This window comes from Sinohyriopsis cumingii, chromosome 4 (assembly GCF_028554795.1).
Source record: "Sinohyriopsis cumingii isolate HCF-2022 chromosome 4, ASM2855479v2, whole genome shotgun sequence".
NCBI lineage: Eukaryota > Metazoa > Mollusca > Bivalvia > Unionida > Unionidae > Sinohyriopsis > Sinohyriopsis cumingii.
In genome coordinates, this window is record NC_142964.1 from 72,026,849 (window position 1) to 72,050,372 (window position 23,524).

At 36.6% G+C, this 23,524-nt stretch overlaps 1 protein-coding gene across 1 annotated transcript in view; it reads right to left on the reverse strand.

The window, feature by feature from the left end:
• Positions 1–23,524, reverse strand: part of LOC149801431 (dmX-like protein 2) — a 212,399-nt gene that overhangs the window by 75,344 nt on the left and 113,531 nt on the right. Inside the window, exons 23-27 of the mRNA XM_089955559.1 lie at positions 17,202–17,299; positions 13,406–13,571; positions 5,254–6,538; positions 2,184–2,811; positions 283–395 (exon numbers count right to left, since the gene is read on the reverse strand). Coding sequence (XP_089811685.1) covers positions 283–395; positions 2,184–2,811; positions 5,254–6,538; positions 13,406–13,571; positions 17,202–17,299 — 2,290 coding nt within the window. The remainder of the gene's footprint in view (positions 1–282; positions 396–2,183; positions 2,812–5,253; positions 6,539–13,405; positions 13,572–17,201; positions 17,300–23,524) is intronic.

A 23,524-nucleotide genomic window follows, 5' to 3' on the forward strand; every position in this document is an offset into this window, starting at 1 on the left:
ATCTGCCATAGTATATTGCAACTGCAGATCTGGGTCTATGCAGTTTGGTAGGAGTAATCAGTAGCATACACAACACAGACCCTGATCTGTTGGTGAATAATGTGATATTAGATCAGGGTCTATGTATTTTGCAGTTGGACGAAATTTGTATACTGTAGAAACATTACATTATATATGCAAGTATGATTGCATGTCTGAACAAGCCGAATAACATGACCTCCCTCCCCCGTTTTTTTAAGCATGTAAATAATGATATTATTAAAACTAAGCTTGAAATTTTACCTGGCCATTTTGCAGGTGAAGTGTTGACCACATCATCGCTACCACTTATGGAGCGTCTCCGGTGTCTCCTAACGCCAGCCATAAGATGACTAGCATGAATTGCAAAATTATGACTGGAAAAAAAAGGCAGACAGTATTATGGGTATTACATTCAAACCTTAATCAAATTCTCACTACAATCAAATCATCAATGACATGATACAAGACTATTCAACACATTTTTCATGCAGAAACTGCTCATATTAGACTGTGTTATGGCTGGAATGTGGTAACTAAGTAAACAAAAAGACGAGTCTTTTATATCTCATGCCATGCCAAAATGTCTATTATCAGAATGAAGGATTTATTGAATTTTAAGTTCCATATTAAAAAAAAAATGTATGGGCATAATGTGAGTTTACTTGTTTAAAATCGGTTAGTTCTTTAAAGCTTCTGGTGACAAGTATGGGTACTGTAGGTAATCTTTGACAAGTCAGGTCCAACTGCAAACAACACAGTGCCATATCTGATATCACACCAACCCATCTCTTTTGTTTGTTCTATTGATTAGTCTTTTCAAACTGCATAGACCATGATCTGCCAGAGTATCTGTAAGGTCTGCAGTTGGATGCGACATGTAGGTGAGTATATATGGTAACAGCAAAAGTACAATTCAGTATGTGAATCATGAATCATAAGAATTCCAAAAATTAAAAGACATATCTTGACAATGAATATGATTTGTGTATAAAGTTCATAAGGAAATCATGAGAAGTTTTGAAACTTGTACACCCAAAACAAAATTGAGTATGCTGAATGGAGAGATGGATAGGAAAAATATATTAAAACAAAAAAAATATGCACATGCAAGCACAAATGCACACATACACAAAGACATATCAGAGATCCTGCATTGACAATGAATCTACTGTCTGTAATATATATTCTTTTAAAAACAAATGTTGCAAAAATTGTTTCAACCTTTAGGTCTCATCAGGTGGCAGCTGCAAACCAGAGTTTATTCCTTTGATTTGCTATGGATTTCCCCACAAACTGTAAACTATACAGTGACCATTGAATTTTACTTCATTAAGGTGTTTACTTGATAGTTCCATGGATAAACAAATCAAAGACAATTCTGGAATAATTTATTACCAATTTTCCAGTTGGAATAACCTACAACCAATATCTGGTTGGAATATCCCATTACCAATTTCCAGTTGGAATATACTACAACCAATATCTGGTTGGAATATCCCATTACCAATTTCCAGTGAGAGTAAAATAAAACAACTGCCTTTGATAACGAAACTGTGCAAAACTGTGCTGCAGTCTGACTCTACAACTGATTCAAAACATTTAATACTGGAAAAGTGAATAATTATTGTAGAAATTTATAAAACCACAAAACAAATGTCTATGATAATGGCATATCTTTGAATTTCTTGATTAGACAGCAAACAGATAAGGATATTTGCAACCCATATCTTTAATACTGAGGTTAGTCTAGAGTATGGATGGACTTGCACATGAACACCAAAGTGATTGATATGTCCAGCTTCCATCAAGGCAGGCCATAGAAAGTCAGTGATACGATGCCCAGATGGACATGACTTATCACAACAAAAACGAGATGTAGCCAAATGGATGAATGGACAGTGGTAACACTATATACACTAACCACATTCATTACTTTGCAAATACAGACATAAAAGAAGAACGTTGCCAATAAAATATTTTCTGTATACAGTGCATTTATTTATTATTATTTATTTATTTCTCTTCAACTGCACAAGTGATTGGATCAGTGACCACTTAGCCTTGAACATATCAGAACATAGAACTGAACCCAAGAGAGCAGAGATACCTAAAGCATGCATGAGCAGTGTCCCAGTGAAATAAAAAATGAAGACCACACTTACCTAGTAAAACCCTCCAGCCCAACATCCTGGTTTTCATTCAGAGAAACAACAAAGCTGTCACTATCACAGAGACATTGATATACACATGATGATAGCGCGATGCTCAGATTCTGCATGACTAACATAACATTCAGAGCACCATATAAACCAGGTGGGGATGTGAACTCGATTATTGTGTGCAGAAGGTCCTGTGTTAAACACTGAATGTGCTGTATTGGATCAGCAGTTACTGTCTTGGAACTTGCAATACAGGCTGACAAGAGAGGTAGTGTTGTTGGAAATGGCAAGGGAGATAATAACTGTTGTTGTGGCCTTTCTTGCTGAAGCTCCTGGAGTAACAACAAAAGTTCCATCTGGACGGAAGCCAGACCACCTCCTCCAGCTCCTTGCAACATACAATACGCAATTAATGTTCTCAACATTTGTTGATGCTGTTTTAGCCACAGTTTGCGCCTTGCCATTCGCTCCAGTTTTGCTTCAAAGTCCATTTTGTCAGCAAGTATGACCTCATGTAGGCTTGCTTTGTTGAGTGAGGAGTCTGATCTATTGGACATACTCCGCTGTAGACTCCGAGGAGAATCTAGGTATGTCAAAGATTCATCTATTTCAATATTGGATTCTGTTGGGACTGCAAGAAAGATCAACAGATATACCATACTAGTGCATTGGAAGATAATACATAAAACTTTAAAACAAGCAATAAATGTATGTACTTTCAGAAACTCTATCTCAATATCTTGATTTTAGGTATCTGCCACATTGTAAAGTGATATTTATCACAACAATTTTTTTTATTTAAAAATTTAGTGAGATGATTTTTAAGCAATATACTGCAATGTTTAATCACTACTTTGAACATTTACTGTCAGGTTACAAATATTATGCCAAAAATACTAATGCTGGACCAATGTGAGATGGTTTGAAACTAATAATGTCACCCTGTCACACTATCACAATGTCAATTATTGGAATCTTTTTTACCTGTCTTATGAGGTCATGCTAGACTTGAAAATTTAGGTAAACTGACATCTCCTTCATGTCTAAATAGGGCAAAGTAAATGCAAAAATAGGGAGAAGTGAATTGGAAATATCATATTGTAATAACAAACTATGTTCGTCAACATTTGATTTTTTTTAATACTCGATCTGAAAGTTAAATAGCATTAAAATAAACACTACAACTCTCACTTAATAACAACAGGGTCCAGAAACACAAATCAAAGTGTAAGTGGGGAATAAGTTAGTGAGGTCCTCTGACAAAATTACAGGGATGCTATCCTCACTGGACATCAACAATGAGAACATGAGTACGAGGATCAGGTTTAATTGTTTAATGCTCACTGAATGATCTCATTAGGACTAATTGCTAATAAAATGCTTTCTACAATTTTGTTTCTCTTTATCAATTTTATTTTCAAGATTTTATGATCATTAAAAATATTACTCAGTGAGGTTTCAACACATCACCTGTACCTGCAAAAAAAACTGCATTAAGTCACTTCTTTTTGCATGTGAATTCAGATATATTCAAGTGTTATGGTTGATTCACAACAAAACAAAGTGTCCTTTTTTTAAAAGCTAGGGACATTTAATTTATGGAACTTGCTTTTGTCTCACATTGTTCCATTAGTAAAATTCCATGACTTCTTTGGAAGTAATCCTTGCACAAACCTGTGAGTGCCAATTCAGGAGTATTAAGTTCACTACAACTTGGAACTTGTTTCTCCATAATGAAGCATATCTGTGAAACAAAGCTTGTACTCCTTTTACTTGCATCCCCTGCTAACCTTGAGCACATTTGTGAATTAGTATGATAAAGCGCTGATTAATGTCAGACACTTTAATTATCTTACCTACATAAATAATATTTAAAACAGTGTTCAACTGGTCAATTGAAATGAGATGGCCCTGAGAGCATGACCGCTAGCTCCTACACAGGTAGGATTTGCATGGTTTTTAAATGTTTATTTTTATTGCACCCCCTTTATCTTATCTGATAGAAGAGACATAATTAACATAATAATACAAAGCAGGTCTACTTCAATTGATTGAAACAATACAACAAACACATCTGCAAATCACAGACCAAAACTTTGCATTTAATTAGGTACTCAGAAAAACTTGCAGACATAGCTAAAAAGGTTGATTGTCACTTTTCATGTGTAAATACAAAAGCCATATCACTTTTATAATGATTACAATGAAACCAAATTATAAGAGGCAACTAAAACATTTACCTTCTCATTTTATTTCACATGACTACAGAGTGTGTGTGTGTGTGTGTGTGTGTGTGATTTGGATTTTTAACGTAGCTTTAAAAAAATTTTGGTGATATTGCTATGATGTCTGCAGTGTAGCAGTTTATAGTGATGTCTAGCACTGGGGCATCAAGCTGCATACATGTAGCATGATATCTCACCCAGTCACATTACCCTGACACCAGGTTGACCAGTCCTAACACTAACTTCTTAATGCTGAACGCCAAGCGAGGCAGCTATTAGTACCATTTTTGTAAATCTTAGGTATGACACTGCCAGGGATCGAACCCACACACTCCCGCATCCACGGCAGATGCTCTAACCACTAGGCCACCGGAGCAGCCTTCAAAGGACTACAACAGCAAATATTAAATTTACAAAGCATTTATCTTTTTATTATTTATGAAGAGACAGAAGAAGCAACCATGCCATTTTAATACCCCATCTATGGTATCCAAGAGTTTACAGTGCAATAAGAAACCATGGGAAAAAAGTGATGCCATAACAATGACACTATCATGTAATGATAACATCAATTTGAGCTGCACAGTAAGAGTATATTACAATGCCTACATGTAGACAATTAAAATGCTACTGTCTCTGGAGTTTAAAATACCAATACCTTTATCTTGTTGTTCATTTGCAGAAAGCACAATAACTACAGTCATCTGTTTTTATGGGATCTGGTTTGATTTTGTGGGTTAAAACAGGAAGAAGTGAGATGTGTGACAAATCTTTAAAGGCAAGCACATTAGGCCACTGGGCCAACCTATCTAAATAGGACTGCACATAGTCTGCCATTCAAAACTCACCGTCACTAATAACTGTCTTTATGTCATCTTGTTCCTCTTCATCTCCATAACCACATAAGGACCTCATTGCCTCCACCTCCTTCTCCAACCAGATGTATAGCTGGAACCTCAACTGGCCTCCATCCACTTCAAAACCCGTGGCCAGGGTCCGCATTTCTTCCATTAAAATCTTCAAGCATGCAATAAATTTGTACTGCTGAGCAAAAATGTCCTGTTGAGTCACTTTCTTCTTCATTTCCTGCTCCAGCCTGAGCTGCTCAATCTTACATTTCAACTCTCTGAACTCATCTGGAACCTCATTCTGAATCAAAGTGTCCTCACTTGCATTCCTAATCATTATACTAGGCACGCCTTCTCTTGCAAATGGAATAGAACAAGATTCCCTCACATCAAGATCTCCTTCAGCCTCACTTTCAGCATCAGATGTGCCAATACTAAAATCAAGTTTCAACTCTTCATCATCAAATTTTTTGACAGGTGTTCCCCAGTCAATATCATTAGCTCTACTGCATATGTTACTTTCAGGACTGCTCCAATCAAAACTGCTTGCCGTCTCCAATCTTATACTTGTCACTGGTTGACTCCAATCAACATAGTCTGCCCTTTGTGAGCTGTCACTGAAATCACCAAGAATTCCTGTAGAAATGCATCCTTCATTCTCCTCATGCATTGGTTCCAATATTTTCGCCTCAAAATCTGGCATCTCCTTTACCTCTACATAAGGCAATTTTGACAGAACCTCCAGTGCAAGAATCGGACAACCATTCTTACAATGAGCATGAGCTGTTGAGAAAAATAACCTTCTCTCCATGGGTGTGATTTTATCCACACATGAAAAAGCCTCATCTTCAATTTCTGCCATGATGCTTTGTTGCTGGGTAAAACCTGGAATGACACTCTTTCTTCTCATGCTGGGAGCCGCTTTGGCCAATCTCTGCCTCACTAGTAATGGATGAGTCCTCAGGTAGTTATAAAAGTTGAATACACTTGTCGTTACAAAACTGTCAAATTCCATTTGATCTTCAAAATTTCCACCAATGCTTTTTTTTTCATGCAACAGGGTTCGAAGAGCTCCTTTATAATCTTTCAACAGCCATAGTGCCATGCTTCTGAGGAAGGGGTCTGGATGGGCCTTATTAGGGTCAGTATCCCCACCCTCTGGATTTCTGCCAAGGATGTGCATATTAAGGATCCGCTGGACACTTGAAGCCATGATGTCTTCCCCATCATAGAGTCTGCAGATCACAAGGGCCAGCTGGATATCATCCAGTTTATCAATGCACACCTGAAAAATATGAGTCAGTACATGTATTACTAGACTGTTACACTCTAATACAGTACTCGCAAATGTAAAACAACTCTGTAAAAACAGGACACTAAAGAATAGGTACAGTACTCAAAAAAGGACAAGAACACTGTAAAAACACTATAGAATGGTACTTATAAATGTGCATCTCCTTTTAAAACGAAAACCCTTCATCAACCTATTCAAGCCATGTAGAGAAACTGATCAATTTCTTAACACAGAAGATAACTATTCTGACATCACATCTCACCAAAGGCACTTGGCAGTATCACATAACATTTCACAGTCTGATGCTTGCATGCTATATAACCATGGGTCAATTATAGTGTGACTACGGTCAACAAGCCTAATTTTGGTTAATTCATCATGTTAGAATCAAAATAATGACTTCAAGAGAGGTATCTCTTTAAAACAAGAAGCCTAAGTGGTCCTGAAATCACTCACATTGCTTATATAAATTTAACAGATGAATATTTCACTAAGCAAGCTTATGTCGTGTTGTAAGAACACGACCCTATCCTAAACTATCTCCCAAACAAATATCATGTCAATTTTTACAACCTTATCTTCCAACAAGTTCAGTCAATCAGATTGGAACATCTTCCAACAAGCTCAGTCAATCAGATTGGAACATCTTCCAACAAGCTCAGCCAATCAGATTGGATCATCTTCCAGACTGTTAACAAGCTCAGCCCGTCAGATTGTATCAACTTCCAACAAACACAGCCAATCTGATAGGAAAATATTCCAACAAACTCAGCCAATCAGACTGGAACATCTTCCAACAAGTTCAGCCAATCAGATTGGAACATCTCACATTATCAAACTAGTCACATTGTGATTTCAAGTCAAAACTGCTAATTAAATAATTTTATTGTTCATTGTAAGCAAGAGTTTTTCCTAAAAATGTTGTAGTTAATTGTAAGAGGTATTACATACCATGCAGTATGGGTAACATGGCCTACTGAATAGCAACAGGTCATGTAAGTTCCATCATTGAAAATCTACAGGATTCATGTGGAAAGTTAATTTTAAAAAGGTTTATACCCAAAGCCTGCTTTCTGTTCTTTGAGGTTCATTGTTATACATTCTTCATGGCACCTACTGATTGATTGGACATAAGTGTATATTAGTGGGTCAACAGTGTTGACACATTTTATGATCTATTCATTCCCATGGGAAGAGAGAGAGGAAGGGTGGGAGAGAGAAGGAAAATGAGAAAAATATAAAATAGGCATAAATATGGAAATACAGGTCTGAAGAACACACTTAAGGACATATATATTTTCTAAATGGAAAAAAGGTAGTTCAAAAAGTGATATCCCCAGTAGCAATAAAATTTCTCCCACTGATATATTTCAATATTTCATTATAAAATATCTAATAAGGGCCCATATTCCATTCTGATCAAGATCAGATCAGAAATATGGTATCCAGAGTGGTATCATGCTCAGTCAACCAGAAGCAGGATCACCTCATTATTATCCATGGATCATGCCATGACTTAACTCATCCAAAATCTTGATGATGATATGTCCATGTTTGATCGAAATCGTTTCAGAAATACAACCTCTATAGAGGTAAAAGTCTCAGCCAGACAATGATAACCTCATTAGTATGCATAATTATTGCTCATATCAAAACAGCCTATGATCCTGATGATATGATAATATTCCTAGTGTGATCTAAATATGAACAGAAATATTGTCTCAGAAGTAATAACGAGCTCAGCTTGTCAGATGCAAATCCATATCAATATGTGAATATCTGGATCATTGAACTTGTTCAAAATCTTAATCATATATTTCAAGTTTAATTTTTTTAAAATATGGCCACCTGAGTGGTAACATGCAACTGCTAACAGACACACTATAAATGACAAACAGTGGATGATGGCAATACCATAAAACCATAATTACCATTTATTTAACATTTTCCTTCGTTATTACCAAGTAACATTCACTGACTCACCGAAAATGAATCAATAATTCATTAACCTGGAGATGTACAATATGCATCTTCTACATGGTCTGATTTACAACTGCACAAACCAGTATATCCTGTGACAAAAACATGTGCTTTAGACTTGTGGCTTCAACCAACAAAAATATTATTTTCACCTATGGCTGCATACTGATTTTGTAAATAATTTCTTTTGAAGCAAGATTTTCAGCAAGACACAAGCTAATCTGCCAGGAAGAACTGCATGTAAATTCCTGTGTGCATTTCTGATTGGTCCTAGGTTTAGTCATACTCCATATAGTGGAGTAAGTCAAAATGTTGTGACAAACACTTGATTCTGATCCAGCATCATGATAAATGATGGCTATGATGGATCAAGTAATGACTAATAAACTGTTACTTTTGACTTTTTTTAATTTTTAAAACATTAAAAAGAATACTCCCGAACATCATATTATACAAAAGTATCAAGTTTTATAGTCTTCAATATAGGCACTAGAAGAGTATGGTATACCTGAAGCTTAAGGACCATCAGGTCTCAAAATCCTCAGCCTTTGGTCAAGGTATGTGGTCTTGGAGTTCTTCTGCAAAACCCATTTTTATCTGAGCAATAATGACTTTGGACCTATTGATTCCAAAATGAATAAACCTTCTGCATAACTCAAGTACAAGCTCTCCACAATTTTTTTCAAAGTACATATATGTGTTCTAGAACTAAAGTCATAAACCACAATTTAATGACAATCACATTGTCAGACAGAGAATGCACTCTCCAGACAACCTCCTCACAACAGTTCAAAGGTATTCACAATGGCAATACATCTTCAGGAGATTGACGTGTAATGAAAACTCTTGAAGAGGCCAAACCATACCAACTTCTTAAAAGGGGGAAAAAGGAGGTGAACAATTCACCATGTCAAGCTAGTATCTATGCTGATCATAATTTCTGGCAGTCGATTCTGTAGTGGAATACCTGCCATTAGCCAAGTGAAATTCCCCATTTGCTGAGATAGCACCTCATGCATCTGAAAACTGGGATTGCTTGGTCAGTGAACAAAATTTTAGCCACCACTGTGATAGAAGAATCATCTGCAACAGTCTTGTAAACAGGTTCATAGGATATGATACGATTCAGCACTGCGAAGATGCAAGAGGTGAAGAAATTACCAACCTGAAATTAATTTCTCTGAGTAAACAAAGATTATCAAAATTATTATCAAGACATGTTCCTGAGAGAGAATTTTTTTAACTCAGCACTCATGTGGGTGAAATGCTGAGTTAGGATGAGAAAGGATTTGCTCTTGTTGAAAAGGAATCCAAAGAGAAGCAAGTGAAATGAAGATTTCATATCTGAATATGAAAGATAATTTATCTAGAACTTTTGTGGAATGTTGTCCAAGTTACTGTAAGTCACCAACATAGAAGTGGCTGAGAAGTGCAACACAACTCTTTCCATAAAATTCTTCTGATGACCCAGAGACTGATATTCAAACTAGAATACCATGTTCCTCAATGCAAACCACAGGAATTTCAGGAAAGATTTGTGAATTTGTGAATGGGAATGTGGACAGACACATCTTGCAGGCTTCGGATGACAGCAAAATCAACAGACTGCACAGCACTGAAAATGAATCTTGGTGTCTCATTTATAATTCACAGTGCCTGAATGAACAGTTTGAGAGAATTCTGAACTACAACCAATGATGGTTGCTATCATCCATGGCGAATATGAGCAGTCTGGAGCAAATCCCAGTAAGTTTATAATGAACAATCTTTACTGCCATTTTTGTGAGAAGAATGGGTCTTCTGAGATGTCTGTAGTGAATACAGTCCTTAACAATGGAGGAGGGGTGCTGAATGTGGTCTGGAGGACCTTCAAGACAATTTGCACGATCTTCTGGTCATAACTGTAAAGTGTCTTCCCCCCAGTGTGATGTCTGACAAAATGGCAGTGTGAAAATGGCATCATTTCCTCCACAATGGAACCTGTTGGGGAAAAAAACTGGTTTAAAAGCAATCCTTGTCTCCCAATATCTTGTCATCTGTGGCCCTTGGATACCAAGTTCTCATCATGGGAAAGGATTTGGAGAACAGTTTTCCTCTTTGCGATTTCCTTCGGGTTACTCTGATCTTTCCTCAGAAAGAAGAGCAGGATTCATGGGTACTATATCTATGCAGATTTGAGCCAACAATGGCCTGTTTCCCTGACCTCTTCTATCTGGCAATGAAAAAAAAGAATGAAGAAAGTGGTTGTGACCCAAGAATGGCTGTGTGGTGATCTTTCTGGAAGAAGGATATGAAAAGAAAGTCATCTCTCTCTGCAAGCTGTAAATTGATGTACTAGCAAGTATGTGCTGAGCTGCTTTATTAATTATGCAAGCCAAAATACAAGACTGACTTCAAAGGGTGATCTGCAGGGTTCTCAATGGAATTGTCTAGACTGTGTTCAGATAAAACTACATCCAGCATGGATCCTATCACAACACATTCAGACCCAGTTGCTTGGTGCAGAGGAAAAAATCCATCATTAGATACCCAGGCCCAAAACATCTCTGTTCACAGCTTGGATATCTGTATGAAAACATATTGCATGTGTGTGTCTTGAAGAAATATGGGTTGAAATTAATGTGTGTCAATATGAAAATAAAGGCCTGTCAGCACTTGCATCTTGTAGCTGCCTCTTAATACAATATAGCAAGGCACCAACTCAACCTAACTGCTGTAGTTTTATTTGATCTGGTCTTTTTGACTGATTGATGGATGCAGTAATTTTGTTGTCGTTGTTGTTGTAGGGTTTAACACCATTTTTCAGCACACAATAGGCTATACATGGCAGCCAGTATTAATGGTGGAGGAAGAACTCGGGGGAAAAAAAACAGAAAGAACCACCAACCCACGAGAAGCTACTGGCAATCTTTCTCACATACCCACATTGGCCGAATCCAAGACTTGAACCCATGCAGACAGAGATGAGATGGCAGTGATCCATAACGGAGAGCACTTTCGGCCACTCAGCCACTCAGGGCACCTCAGTAATTTTGTATGTGGCCAACAGTGAAAAGTGGCAGCAGACAAAACCTGAAAACATCTTTGATCAATGAATAGAAAGGTGATTTTTCTCTAGACATCATGAGGATGAATCTTCAAACACAGAAGAGTGAGGTGAAAGAGACACCTCCTGTAGTGCATTTGATAACTGAGTTGGACACAAATTTAAAGGCTATGTAAACAAGGACAGTGGTCTGGAATGTTTGGACATGGTTATTTCCATGTGTTCAATGTGTGTTTAATAGATGGTCTCGGACTCGTACTGTATGTCTCATGATAAGGTGTCAACTGTAATTTTTAATAGGTGCTGGATCTGGTGATGAACCTGCCCTGTTCTAGTCCAGGATACTTTTGCCAGTAAGTAGCCCAAGATGATTCACAGATTCCTTTCAACAAGGGTATCCAAGTCAGAGTCAGAATTGAGATGGGTGCATCCAGATGTTGGGGCACTATCTATGTCTTGAAGCTGGATCTGTGTATACTGTGAAAAAATATCTCAATACCTAGGTCAAGAAACTGAGGGCACAAGCCAAGGCTCTGTCAGTGCTGGAAAATTCACAGTACTGGGCTGTGCATGTGCTGCCAGCATATCCACTAATGGTCTACATGGGCCATCAATACCAAGACTGGACTGGACCAATCATAATGACAGGTATTTTTTTTGGCAATGAGGGCAATGATGTGGTTGGGGCTGTGTGAGAAGATTGCAGAATCTTCTTCTGAATGGGTGAGCTTTCCACTATAAGAGATTCAACTAAAAAGAAGTCATTCTCATAGGTGGTGGTGGCAGCAATACTTATGACATCTGCATCTTTGACTGGTTGCTTTTTAGCTCGTTCCTTTGCCTGAGTCAGTTGTTTGGCAAAGACAGTTGCTCATACATACTCAGACCTGCAGAAACAAACAGCACAGGTATGGCCTAAATTGCACCCCATACAATACAACCATGCATTATGATTGTCTTTAACTAGTTTGACTCATTCACACCACATGGACTTAATCCTACCTGGATGGAAATAATAAAAATGCCCATGTAAATTACAGGCATGATGTTGCATGTAATAACAGAATAAATTACTTGACCAAATTTGTAACAAGGTCAGGTTATGAGTTGAATAGAGTACTATAGACCCTAGAGCAGGAAAAGAAAAGGATAATAACATAATTAATGTATTACAAAGTTTGACAAATGAAATGTGAAATATTCATCTACAATGCATGTAGAGCAAGATATAGACAAAAAACACAGCTGGAGAATGCTTCATTGTATTGAGTAAACTCCAAAGAATTGCTCATCTGATGAAATGGCACAAATCCGTTCCATATTTGTGAGGCCTCAAGGAGAATGCCTGCCAGCATGAGCATATGTAGAAAGTGATGAACTGACAGGATTTGGTGTCAATCCCACCATCCAAGGGAAACCACCCTGGTGTGACTTTCACTACGGTAAGCAGACAACTTTCTGGAACCTCTGTTGTACAAGCAAGCCAACAGATGGGAACTTATTTTGCGGAGGTGCTGAATTTGCAAGGTACGTGATCTATTCCTAATGTACTATGATTGGGTAATGCATTTGAACTAGTTTTCACTTAAGACTGAAGTGTTCCTCATGATATAATTACATACCAAGTATTGTAACTCCATAATCAATAATGACTGAAAATATAAACCTACAAAATGGTTAAGACAAAATGTTGAATTGTGAAATATGTCAGTGATCATATTTTCACTGAAAGATTTATTACTCCATCTGACATCTTATTACCAGCTTGCAGGACTCTATGTGCAATAGTGTCTAAGAAATGCAAAGTGCAACCTAGAGAACTAGAACATTACCTCAACAGCATCCTCTAATGATCCACCCAGAAGGAAAAATCCAGCAGCATGCATAAAACGTTGACGGCCCAAAAGAGCAAATGCATTCTTCAGGGCTGCTTTTCTCCATCTATCCTCAGTGAAGTCATTACGGAAGAAGTCAGCCATTTTTTTGTCTTCAACTGACCTGTTATATATTATATTAAAGAAAAAAATTACATTAAATAAAAATATTCAGCAGATTTAAATATTTAATGCATATATATCTCAAGATGAATACACATGTATTTGGAGACCCATCTATCCCAAACTGTAAAGTAATAGCAAGGAAAGTGACTGTACAACAACAAATCAGAGGATATATAGGGTTGAGGAAAGTGGAATAATTTAAAAAGTACATGTATCTGGCTTCAAATTAACAAAGACAGCCTGGTCTGGACAGGATTCACACATGAACCTTCAAAGTCCAACACACTGTAGCTGCTCCATGGGAAATCAATGTATATGACTAAGGCATGGCCAGTGAAAAACCATGGCAAGTCACTGACAAATGAAATATAGGTCCTACTGACATACTTTTGAAAACTATGTATAAAATCTGAGATGCTTTTTCTTCTTTCACAAGTCAACAATATCCAGTACCTTTGAATCAAAATTTAATAAAACAGTCAACCAAAAGCTGCTGAAGTCTGATCATAGTAACCTATTTATATGATAGAAGTATTTTGTACTCATTTAAATGCAGCTTCTCACCAAGGTTTTGAACATGACATACTAATAATAACAAAGTGTGAAACCTAGGTTATGATAAACTATATGTCATACTGATGTTGCCTTCACTTCACTGACCATGGCATGATCATAAACAAATGATATTTGACAAAATAAATCACATATGTCATAATACATGAATATATCTTAAACAAAGGTTTGCATAAACAAGAGTGCCTTGAATGGACACACACTGGACAATAATAATTTCCAGGAATCTAAGATATGACAGTTTGTTCAAGTTAAATGCTGAATGTTGAACCATCTCTGATATTCTTCACCAAAAACAATATTGAATGTAAATCTGACATCACTGTCATTTAGGTAATTATGCTGAAATGACCAAGCTGAGTAGCAATAACAAAATTTTAAAAAATGGCACCCATGATTGCCAGAGTGGATGTCTGATCAGCATCATTTTCATTCCAGTCCAAGAAGACATCATAACAAGTCATGTAGTAAAAATGCTATGTCAATATGAACAGCCAACAATGAGTAGTGATAAAAATTTCAAGATGACTGATATGATAGCCATATTGGAGGTCAATTCAGCACCAGTTTCATTTAGGATCAACTAGGCATTGTAAGAATTCTTCAGGTGAAAACTTCATGTTGATATGAACATCCAACCAAGAGTAGCAATAGCAAGATTTTCAAAATGGCCACCATGGTGGCCATTTTGGAGGTCATATTAGTCAACTTTTCAAGTATGATAATTCTTTCTAGTATTAAAAGAACACATTAAGGGAATATATTTCATGATATTCCTATTTATCTTGATAAGTTTTAACTTCGATATACCTCTTTTTGTCTCAGAGAGAGTTGTAAAAAATAAAAAACATTAGCATATGTAGCCTCATAAACAGATCATAAATTTTACCAAGAAGTGTAACCATCAATGATAAAGTGAGCCTAAATTGCAGTCAAACCATCAATGATAAAGTGAGTCTAGTCTAAATAGCAGTGTAACCATCAATGATAAAGTGAGCCTAAATAGCAGTGTAACCATCAATGATAAAGTGAGCCTAAATAGCAGAGATGAGGTTTTTTTCCAATACCATATTTTAAAATCAAATTCTACAATTCACAACAACAATAAACAAAAATCCCAACCATTGGTTGTAATAGAAATGTGTGACTGCTTGTAAAAAAACATTTAAAAAAAAGCAAACAACTACATATTACAATTTGATAAACCTTTAAAGATTCTGTAAAAATTTAAAGTTTTGCTTCCTGAGCCTGTTGTACAAATTGCCAGTCTTGAAACAGTACTTAAACTAGAAGTTGAAGTCATCACAAACTCCTTCCCCAGCCTCATTTCCAACCACCATTAAGTGTACATTCTGGATCTGAAACCTACAATGTTATATACTCATGCACCAAATTTATCACCGCCCCTCCAATGCTGTAGATGAAAACTAAGATAGAGGAAGAGTTCACATTACCCAAGTAAATCTGACCTTTGCATCCAAGATTAGAAATTGTCACAGACTCATCCTAATGAAATACTATACCAAATATGATTAACCTCTCTCAATCTGTGAAGATAGTGATTAAAACAGTGATTAACAGATGGACACAAAAACATCTGTTGAGACAGACAGATGGACAGACATGACTCATCATGATACTGAAGCATGGAGACTACAACAGAGATCATTATAACCACAAGAAAAGTCTCCATGACCTTTCCCTTGTAGCAATGCAAACAAACATGACAAGAGATGATACTTTTACAACAAATAGTTCACAAAGGCCTACTTTGACCCTCCCTCTCCCTCTCTTTCTCTCTCTCTCACACACACACACACAGACACACACACACACTGCCAAAAGGACTTGTATAAATACTTGAAAACTCTGGGGCATCAAAATATAAATCTCAATGACCAACATTTTGAATAAGACAATCTTATACTTGCAAAGACACATGCATACATGAAGATGCATTCTTCAAGCCAATTGTAAACAGACTTCATTGAATAAGATGCCTAATTAGGCTTCAAAGAACTCAATGAATGACCTATCCTTAACAGCCTAATACAAGACCAGTTGGCCATGAATTCTGCGTAACATGCATTTTGTCTTCTTTGTTCTGACTGTGAACACTGGTTTTTGACAAGCCATGTTCAATTTTTAAACTTTAAGGCATTTAATGGCACAAATGATTCATGCAAAATTTGGTGCAAACTGGTCAAGCAGTTCCTTAAAAAAACTCAAAAATAGCAAATTTTGATGGCTAAAGGATGCATAATAGAGAATATAAAATGCACAGTGTACGAAACATAAAGTTATATAGGACCATGGCATAAGCTCACCTGATCCGCTTTCTATTTCTAAGATGCTGCTCTCACTAAAAGATATCCACATAAAGAAGTATGACCTAGCCATGAAAGTGAACCCAGCCATGAAAATAACTTAACCAGATGGAACTGACTGATGTAAGGATGGAGGGCCAGATAAGCATAACACAATGGGCACTTCTTCTGTCTCTAGTGGAGCATAAAAATAGTTTGGTAGATTTTTACATCACTGTATTATAATTGTCTAGTTTTCTGCTTATGTGGACAAAATTTAAACCCATGTATTTCAGGGCACATCTTGAGTCATACTATATTATACAGTAGTCTCTCACTATAAAAACCCCTCAATATACTGTTGTCCCTCTTATAATGTGGATATGATCATGGATCCCATTTAAATTGTTTAATTTTAAAAATCATTGCTAAATGAATTATATAATTCAGTTTTATTTCTTGCCTAATTAGAACCAATTTATGGGAGGTTCACATGTAAGGTATTTTGTGGTTATCACTGCTGGTCACTTTTATGGCTTCAATAAAACCATCATAAACAGGAATAAGTAAACCAAAGTTTCAGCTGATTACAACAATTTATGTACAATATGACAGTCAATGACATTTTGGCACAGAATCCTAATGATGACAGCAATTACATCTGAAATGTGATCCTTATGTTTTGCCATTTTAAAACAGAATGCAGATCTAAAATCAATCTTTTCCCTTTTTATACAGGGTTTGTTTACCTGAAGAGTCCCCAGAGTATATTCTTTTTCTTCAAAGCCATGTAAAAAACACAAGAATCCATGGGGTCTTTCTTGGCTTGGAAAGCTGACTTTGCAACCTAAAAGATGCAACAAGAATTAAAGTAAGCCTTGTAGAGAGAATATTTTACACCTCTTCTGTAAATAATAAATTATATAGTGATTTCATTTTTTATCTTTATGTCAGCCTACTATTTGAAAACCAGTTAAATTTTAAATCTTGGGTGAATCAGCACAAAAATTGCAGAACAATAATCAAATACTCTGATATTGTATACTTTCATGGGTATTAATTTGTGTGGATTTTCTAAAAATTAGATCTTTGCTGGCACATATATTCATGGGCACGGGAAATATGTGTAACTTGATATCCAATGAAGAATACTGAATTCAAACTACTAGTGTGGAGCACCATGTATACTCCCATATAAGCTGAATCAATATACAAACTGCAATGACCCAGGTCTACCATAGCATAATGTGTCAAAAGATTTGGCCTATGCAGTTTGCTAATCAGCATAACAAAAAACACAGAACATGCCCTGCTGGCAAATTACACATTGGCAGAACATGCAGTTGGATTTGATGAAGAAGCAAGTACATACATTAACATAAAACCTGTTTACAAAGGATGTTCAACAGTTCACAGAATTATCTTTAACATGGATAGGAATCCTTTACTGTGGTAAAAGTATACAATTGATAATTAATGCTCAAAGCTTGCCTTTATGAGCAGATGTACATTATATAGAGGTGTCTGCTAAGGTATGTTGCATAAAAGAAAACATTCACCATCTCCTCATACCTCCCTATAAGTATACACTGATCATGTATCTTAAACTGCTTACAAGCCCAGTCCAAATGAAAGCAATATAAACCTTGATCTGCTGTTGCATAATGGGCCAAAGTTTATTTTGTTTTGTTCTACTGACTATTCTTAATCAATTTCATAGATTTAGATCTGCCAGTGCATTATGTGATAATGGATCTGGGTGTATGCTGTTTGTAGTTGGAGCATGAAAGGTAATTTTTCGTGTACATGTACAAGACAAACATAACTGGTCATCATTAAATTGACGGGACCCCAAGTGGCCAAGTGGTCTAAAGCGCTTGCCGTTACGGCTCACTGCCATCTCACCTCTGTCTGCATGGGTTCGAGTCTCAGATTCAGCCTATGTGGGTATGTGAGAAAGCCTGCCAGTAGCTTCTCGTGGGTCAGTGGTTCTTTCCCGGGTTTTCCCGGGTTCTTCCTCCACCATCAATACTGGCCGCCATGTATAGCCTATCGTATGCTGAAAAATGGCGTTAAACCCTACAACAACAACAATTAAACTGGCACTATGACACAAACATGATATCCCCAGACAAATCACCAGAACTGAGATAATTGCCCCTTATTCTTGGAATATCACCCTGTATAGGAAACTGAAAGATGTTTTTGTTTGTTTATGTAGAATATCAACAATTACAAAAACATCAAAAACATTATTGTTTAGAAAGGATATAAAATTTTTAACAAGTTTATTTTAGTAAATTATCTCTGACAATGAACACTTACCCAATGAAATTATTGTTAGGAAAATAAACTCGGCTACCTCCACATTCCATCTTGTTCATCTATATACCATATGAACCAACGAAGGAAACCCATTACCCTTTACCACAACTGTGGCACTAGTTTTAAGCTAAGCAATGCATCAACTAGGAGGGTTTTAATGGATAAGTATTCTCAGAGAGATATAATTTACCACAAAATTTGCTTTCTCATTTGAATACATTCCCTGGGAACATTAACGTTAGAATTGGTAATAGGAGGAGGGAATCCTGAGAATCTTATCTTTATGAGGAACCCCATTCTAAAGCAGAATGATTGGATTTTGTATGACGGAAAACACGCTCTACCTATCTGTTCCATAATGCTACATTAGGATTTTAAGTCCATTAATTCCATAGTCTGCTTGTTCAGACAGAGGTATTGTGATTCTTATTTATTAAATTTATCTTAATCCTTACAGAGCTATATTGTTATGTAGCACAAAATCCAGCTGAGCTAAATTGTTTGAGTAAGGAAATTAAAATTGCATCCTGTTTTTAAATTGTCTTTATTTTAATTTGGCTTGTTATTCTGCCTTTTCAATATTTAATTTTGAAATATCACAGAAAGGGAGGGGGTTATTAACATGCCGTCTGCTTTTGTCCATCAAGCATGTAAACTGGACTTGTATTTAACACCCATTTTTGGATTGAAAATAACTCACTTGTTTTTTTCCATCAGCATTCATGTCATGCCGAAGACCCTAGATGTGTCAACAGTTATGAAAAAAACCTGTCAAAACAAGCTCTACAATACAGCAGGACTTATGTCATAACAAGCATTTTAAGGGTGACCAGCTGAATACAAATTGCACATTGTGAAGAGTACATTTTCATATGCATGACTTTAAACAAATTGTGGGGCTTCTCATACCATTAGTTTCCAAGTGTGCAAATTTGATCAAATCTTATGCAATTCATGCAATCATGTGCCCTGGAGGCATCTCTCTGCATGAGGCTGGGTAAACAGGGATGTGTAAATATGCATCTGTCTAGTCCAGACTGACCATACATTCATCCCTTTTGACAAAAAACTTGATTGACTGTATGTATTGATTGCTGCAATGTATCTATGTGACCAATGAAGTCGATAATCAGCCTGAGCTTTCTGCTGGCTTTTGACACTAGAAAGAGCCTAGAATAAAACCCTTGAGTGTCTGGTTCCTGAACAATTCCCACTGCCCACTTATGAAGTAATTATCAGATCTCCTTCTACATAGTTTTGATCAAAGGAGAGATGGCTGGATAAATGAAATCCACAGCCCCCCTGAAACATGCTGGATTGCCCATTTGTTTTGCAAATAATTAAATCCAATGTTGATGGAAATGAAGACGTCTGGCACCAACCAGTAGGCTGTCTGCAGGTGGTTGAGGATGCAAGTCAACAGTGGTTTTGAAGAAGTTTCTAGAAAGAGAGAACTTGTTTCCCATCCACAGCCACTATGTGGCATAGCTCACCAAAGATACAGATGGATGGACTAGATGATCGCCAGCTGGAGTGGTGGTGTATGGCATGAAAGAATGTTGAAATGGATCATCAAGATTTGAAGAGACCAGGAATTACTGGCCTAAAGATCATGTTATGACATGCAGGAGGACTTTCGCCCATTGAGCAGTCTAGATTGGGAGGGGGGGTAGCATGACATTCCCATAAGCTCCAACTAATATTTGGCAAAAAATGTTTCAAAATCAGCAACTGCCTTTTTGCTTCATGTACAGGTTGATGCACCTGCAGCTCTACCAGTGCATGTAAAGAATATGAGGACAACAATTCTGCAACCCCCTGTTTATCCAACTGGCTGGATGTAATCATTGCAATCTGCATGTCTAATTATGGAGGGTGGGACCATCATGACTTCTGCCCACTATGCTTGTAATCAATGCTGTCTTTGACTAAAGCTTTCTGAAGTTTCTACTTACTGCCTTTAGTCAATATTGTTTCACTGAGATGACAAGATACAGGGAAAAAAAATTGAAAAATAACAAATAACAACTCTCTTCACTTAAATGAGTGGTAATTTATATCCAGTGAGTACATATAACATGCACCATTAATACCATGTTGGAACATAAGGTCAGAATGAAGTCCACAATGAAAAAACTTCACATAATTATTGCTCAAGAGCTCAATATAATGATTATCACATGTACTAAAAGCCTTACTACACTCGAATGTACTGACTTTCTGGATGGATGGGTTGAAATCACTAAGATATTCAGAGAATTTCAGAAAGTCTTGCAGGACTATGTTGATAGTACTGAATGAAAACTTAAAATTGGTGCTACCCAGCAGTGGCAAAAGGAAGGTAACGGTCATGACTTTCTTCCCTTGGACTATATATATATATATATATAATGTGGAAAAGATTAATGTGCAGCTTTCTGAGAGGGCTGGTTTCAGGTCATGGAATTTATTTTCCTAATATTAATGTGATCGATGAATATATTAAAGGAGAAATTGTATATTTCAAATAAATAACTACATTAACTTATCAACTTTTCAAAAATTGAAATTTTACAGTAAAATAAATTGCGTAAATACTTTCACAGCACTTTCAAGGAACTGCTCAAAATTTACTAAAAATGAGTGAAAAGACAGAACATTTACAAACCATGAAACTGTTAGTGTAACAGAAGAAAGTTCCTCCATGTGTCCAAGTTCAAACAGTGAAGACTCTGAGAACCAGGTAGTTGAGGTAATTGCATAATAACTGTCAGTTCTACAACACAATTCCAAAATATCAAGAGCTGACCTCCATACTTGACTTTTCTGTTAACCCTTTACCTCATGCAAGCACCTTTGGACACCTCTACTCCATTCGTATGGAAGCGCCTTTTGACGTCTCTACTCCATTCACATGGAAGCGCGTTTTGACGTCTGCTATAAACATTAGCCATTTTAAGCCAGTTTTCGTAGCGCCACCTTTGGGGAAAAACCCCTATTAAATACTACATTCATTTCTGCAAACGACAATTACGTCAGATCATGTGGTCACTGTTTATGCTCTGGTCGATATCAGCTATTTAAAGTAACTGGTTCGTAATCTCCACTCTCCAAAATGGAGGTCGCAGATTTGACTTAGTACTTACGAAGTTTTCACAATTAGAATCACAACTATGAAAGATTCAATAATTTAGGTAAAGGCTCTGATATTGATGTGGGCAGCAATTAGTTTTTATAAATTATCAAATTCAGATGACTTAGTGATGTAGATGCAGACAAAAAATTTGTAAATTTTGAGTATTAGAAATGGCAGCTAATGCTGGTCACACGGTCTCACTGACTTGATGGTGAATGAGTTCTCTCAAGATTTTAAAGCACATAAAAAATTCTTCCGTGAAAAATAATTACACAGCTATAACAATCGGACTTTACTCTTTAATATTTCCACACATAACAGATGTGTACCAAAAATGTAAAATGGTTAAAATTGCTGTTAAACGTAACATACACTACATTGCTTAACAGTTAACAGGCAGGCCTATGCGTATGGAGTCGAATAGGTAACAGGTGTTCTATTTATAGCACACTGCACTTGGTATCTATGCTCTATGAGGTAAAGGGTTAACAAATCACAAGTTTAAATTATACAAGGATCACTCTTCAGCTTGAAAAGCTGAGAGTGATTTTGTTGTCAACATGACTTGACAATTGTGTTTTGATCAAAAGTTTGTCATTTTTTTAGCTCTATGGAAGCATCGGGCACAGAGCACCCGATGAAACTAGTAATAAATGTTTGTATTTTCTAAATTATGTTTAGCAATGCTTGTGAACGTGTCTATACCAACAGGCAGTACAATAAGCATGCAATCTGTACATCTTAATAATCTGCTTCCTAGGATTGGGTTATGATTGTTGAAATTTATTGTTTAATCAATACAGTTTTCAGAGGATATTTTTAAAAGTTTTTTTTGTCTGAATTGGGCAAATGTCTTTAAGCCTTCTCCGCAACCACACACTTTTTGAATCAACAGACTAATCAATAAATACATGAATACTGCATGAGGATAACTCTTAAATAAGAATACTACTCATAATGTTAACAAAAAATTAGGAAGAACTATTTCCAGTGATAATATAAACATTTTTGACAATAAATACGAACAATAACCCTCCCAAACCAAGAACACAGATTTATCGGACCCAACAGGAAAGCACCTTATCCAATTTTTGTGTGCAGTTTAACTGATACAGATATGATTACTGTTGCCCCCCCCCCCCAAAAGGCTTAAGAGTTTGTGGTGAGTTACCTGAGGAAATTAATTCAGAAATTATCTATTGGTCAGATATCCAGTACTTGCTGATATGCAATTACTGACTGACAGTTGTTGATAGATCGACTGGATGATAATAAGTACTCCGTGACAGCCTGAATGGCATATTACTTTCTGAAGTTTCTACTAAGTAGTTGTGCAACCATGGCAATCTAAACTCTCACAAACTTAACTGTGCTGGTCTGATTGCATAGTAATTAATACGTAGCCTGCCTGAAGACTGTTACCAGTCTATTTGAAGTTTTGAACATACTTCAACTGACTGACAGCTGGTGCCATTTTGCAACTTGTCAGTATGATTGACTCTGCTTTAGAGATCACCTTATGAAGCCTCACCTTCTTAAGCTGCCTTATTCTATAGATCCCTATAACCAAAATGTTAGAAGAAATTACCCTAAATTAAGCAGCAACCTGACTTAACACATCCCTGTGGTGAC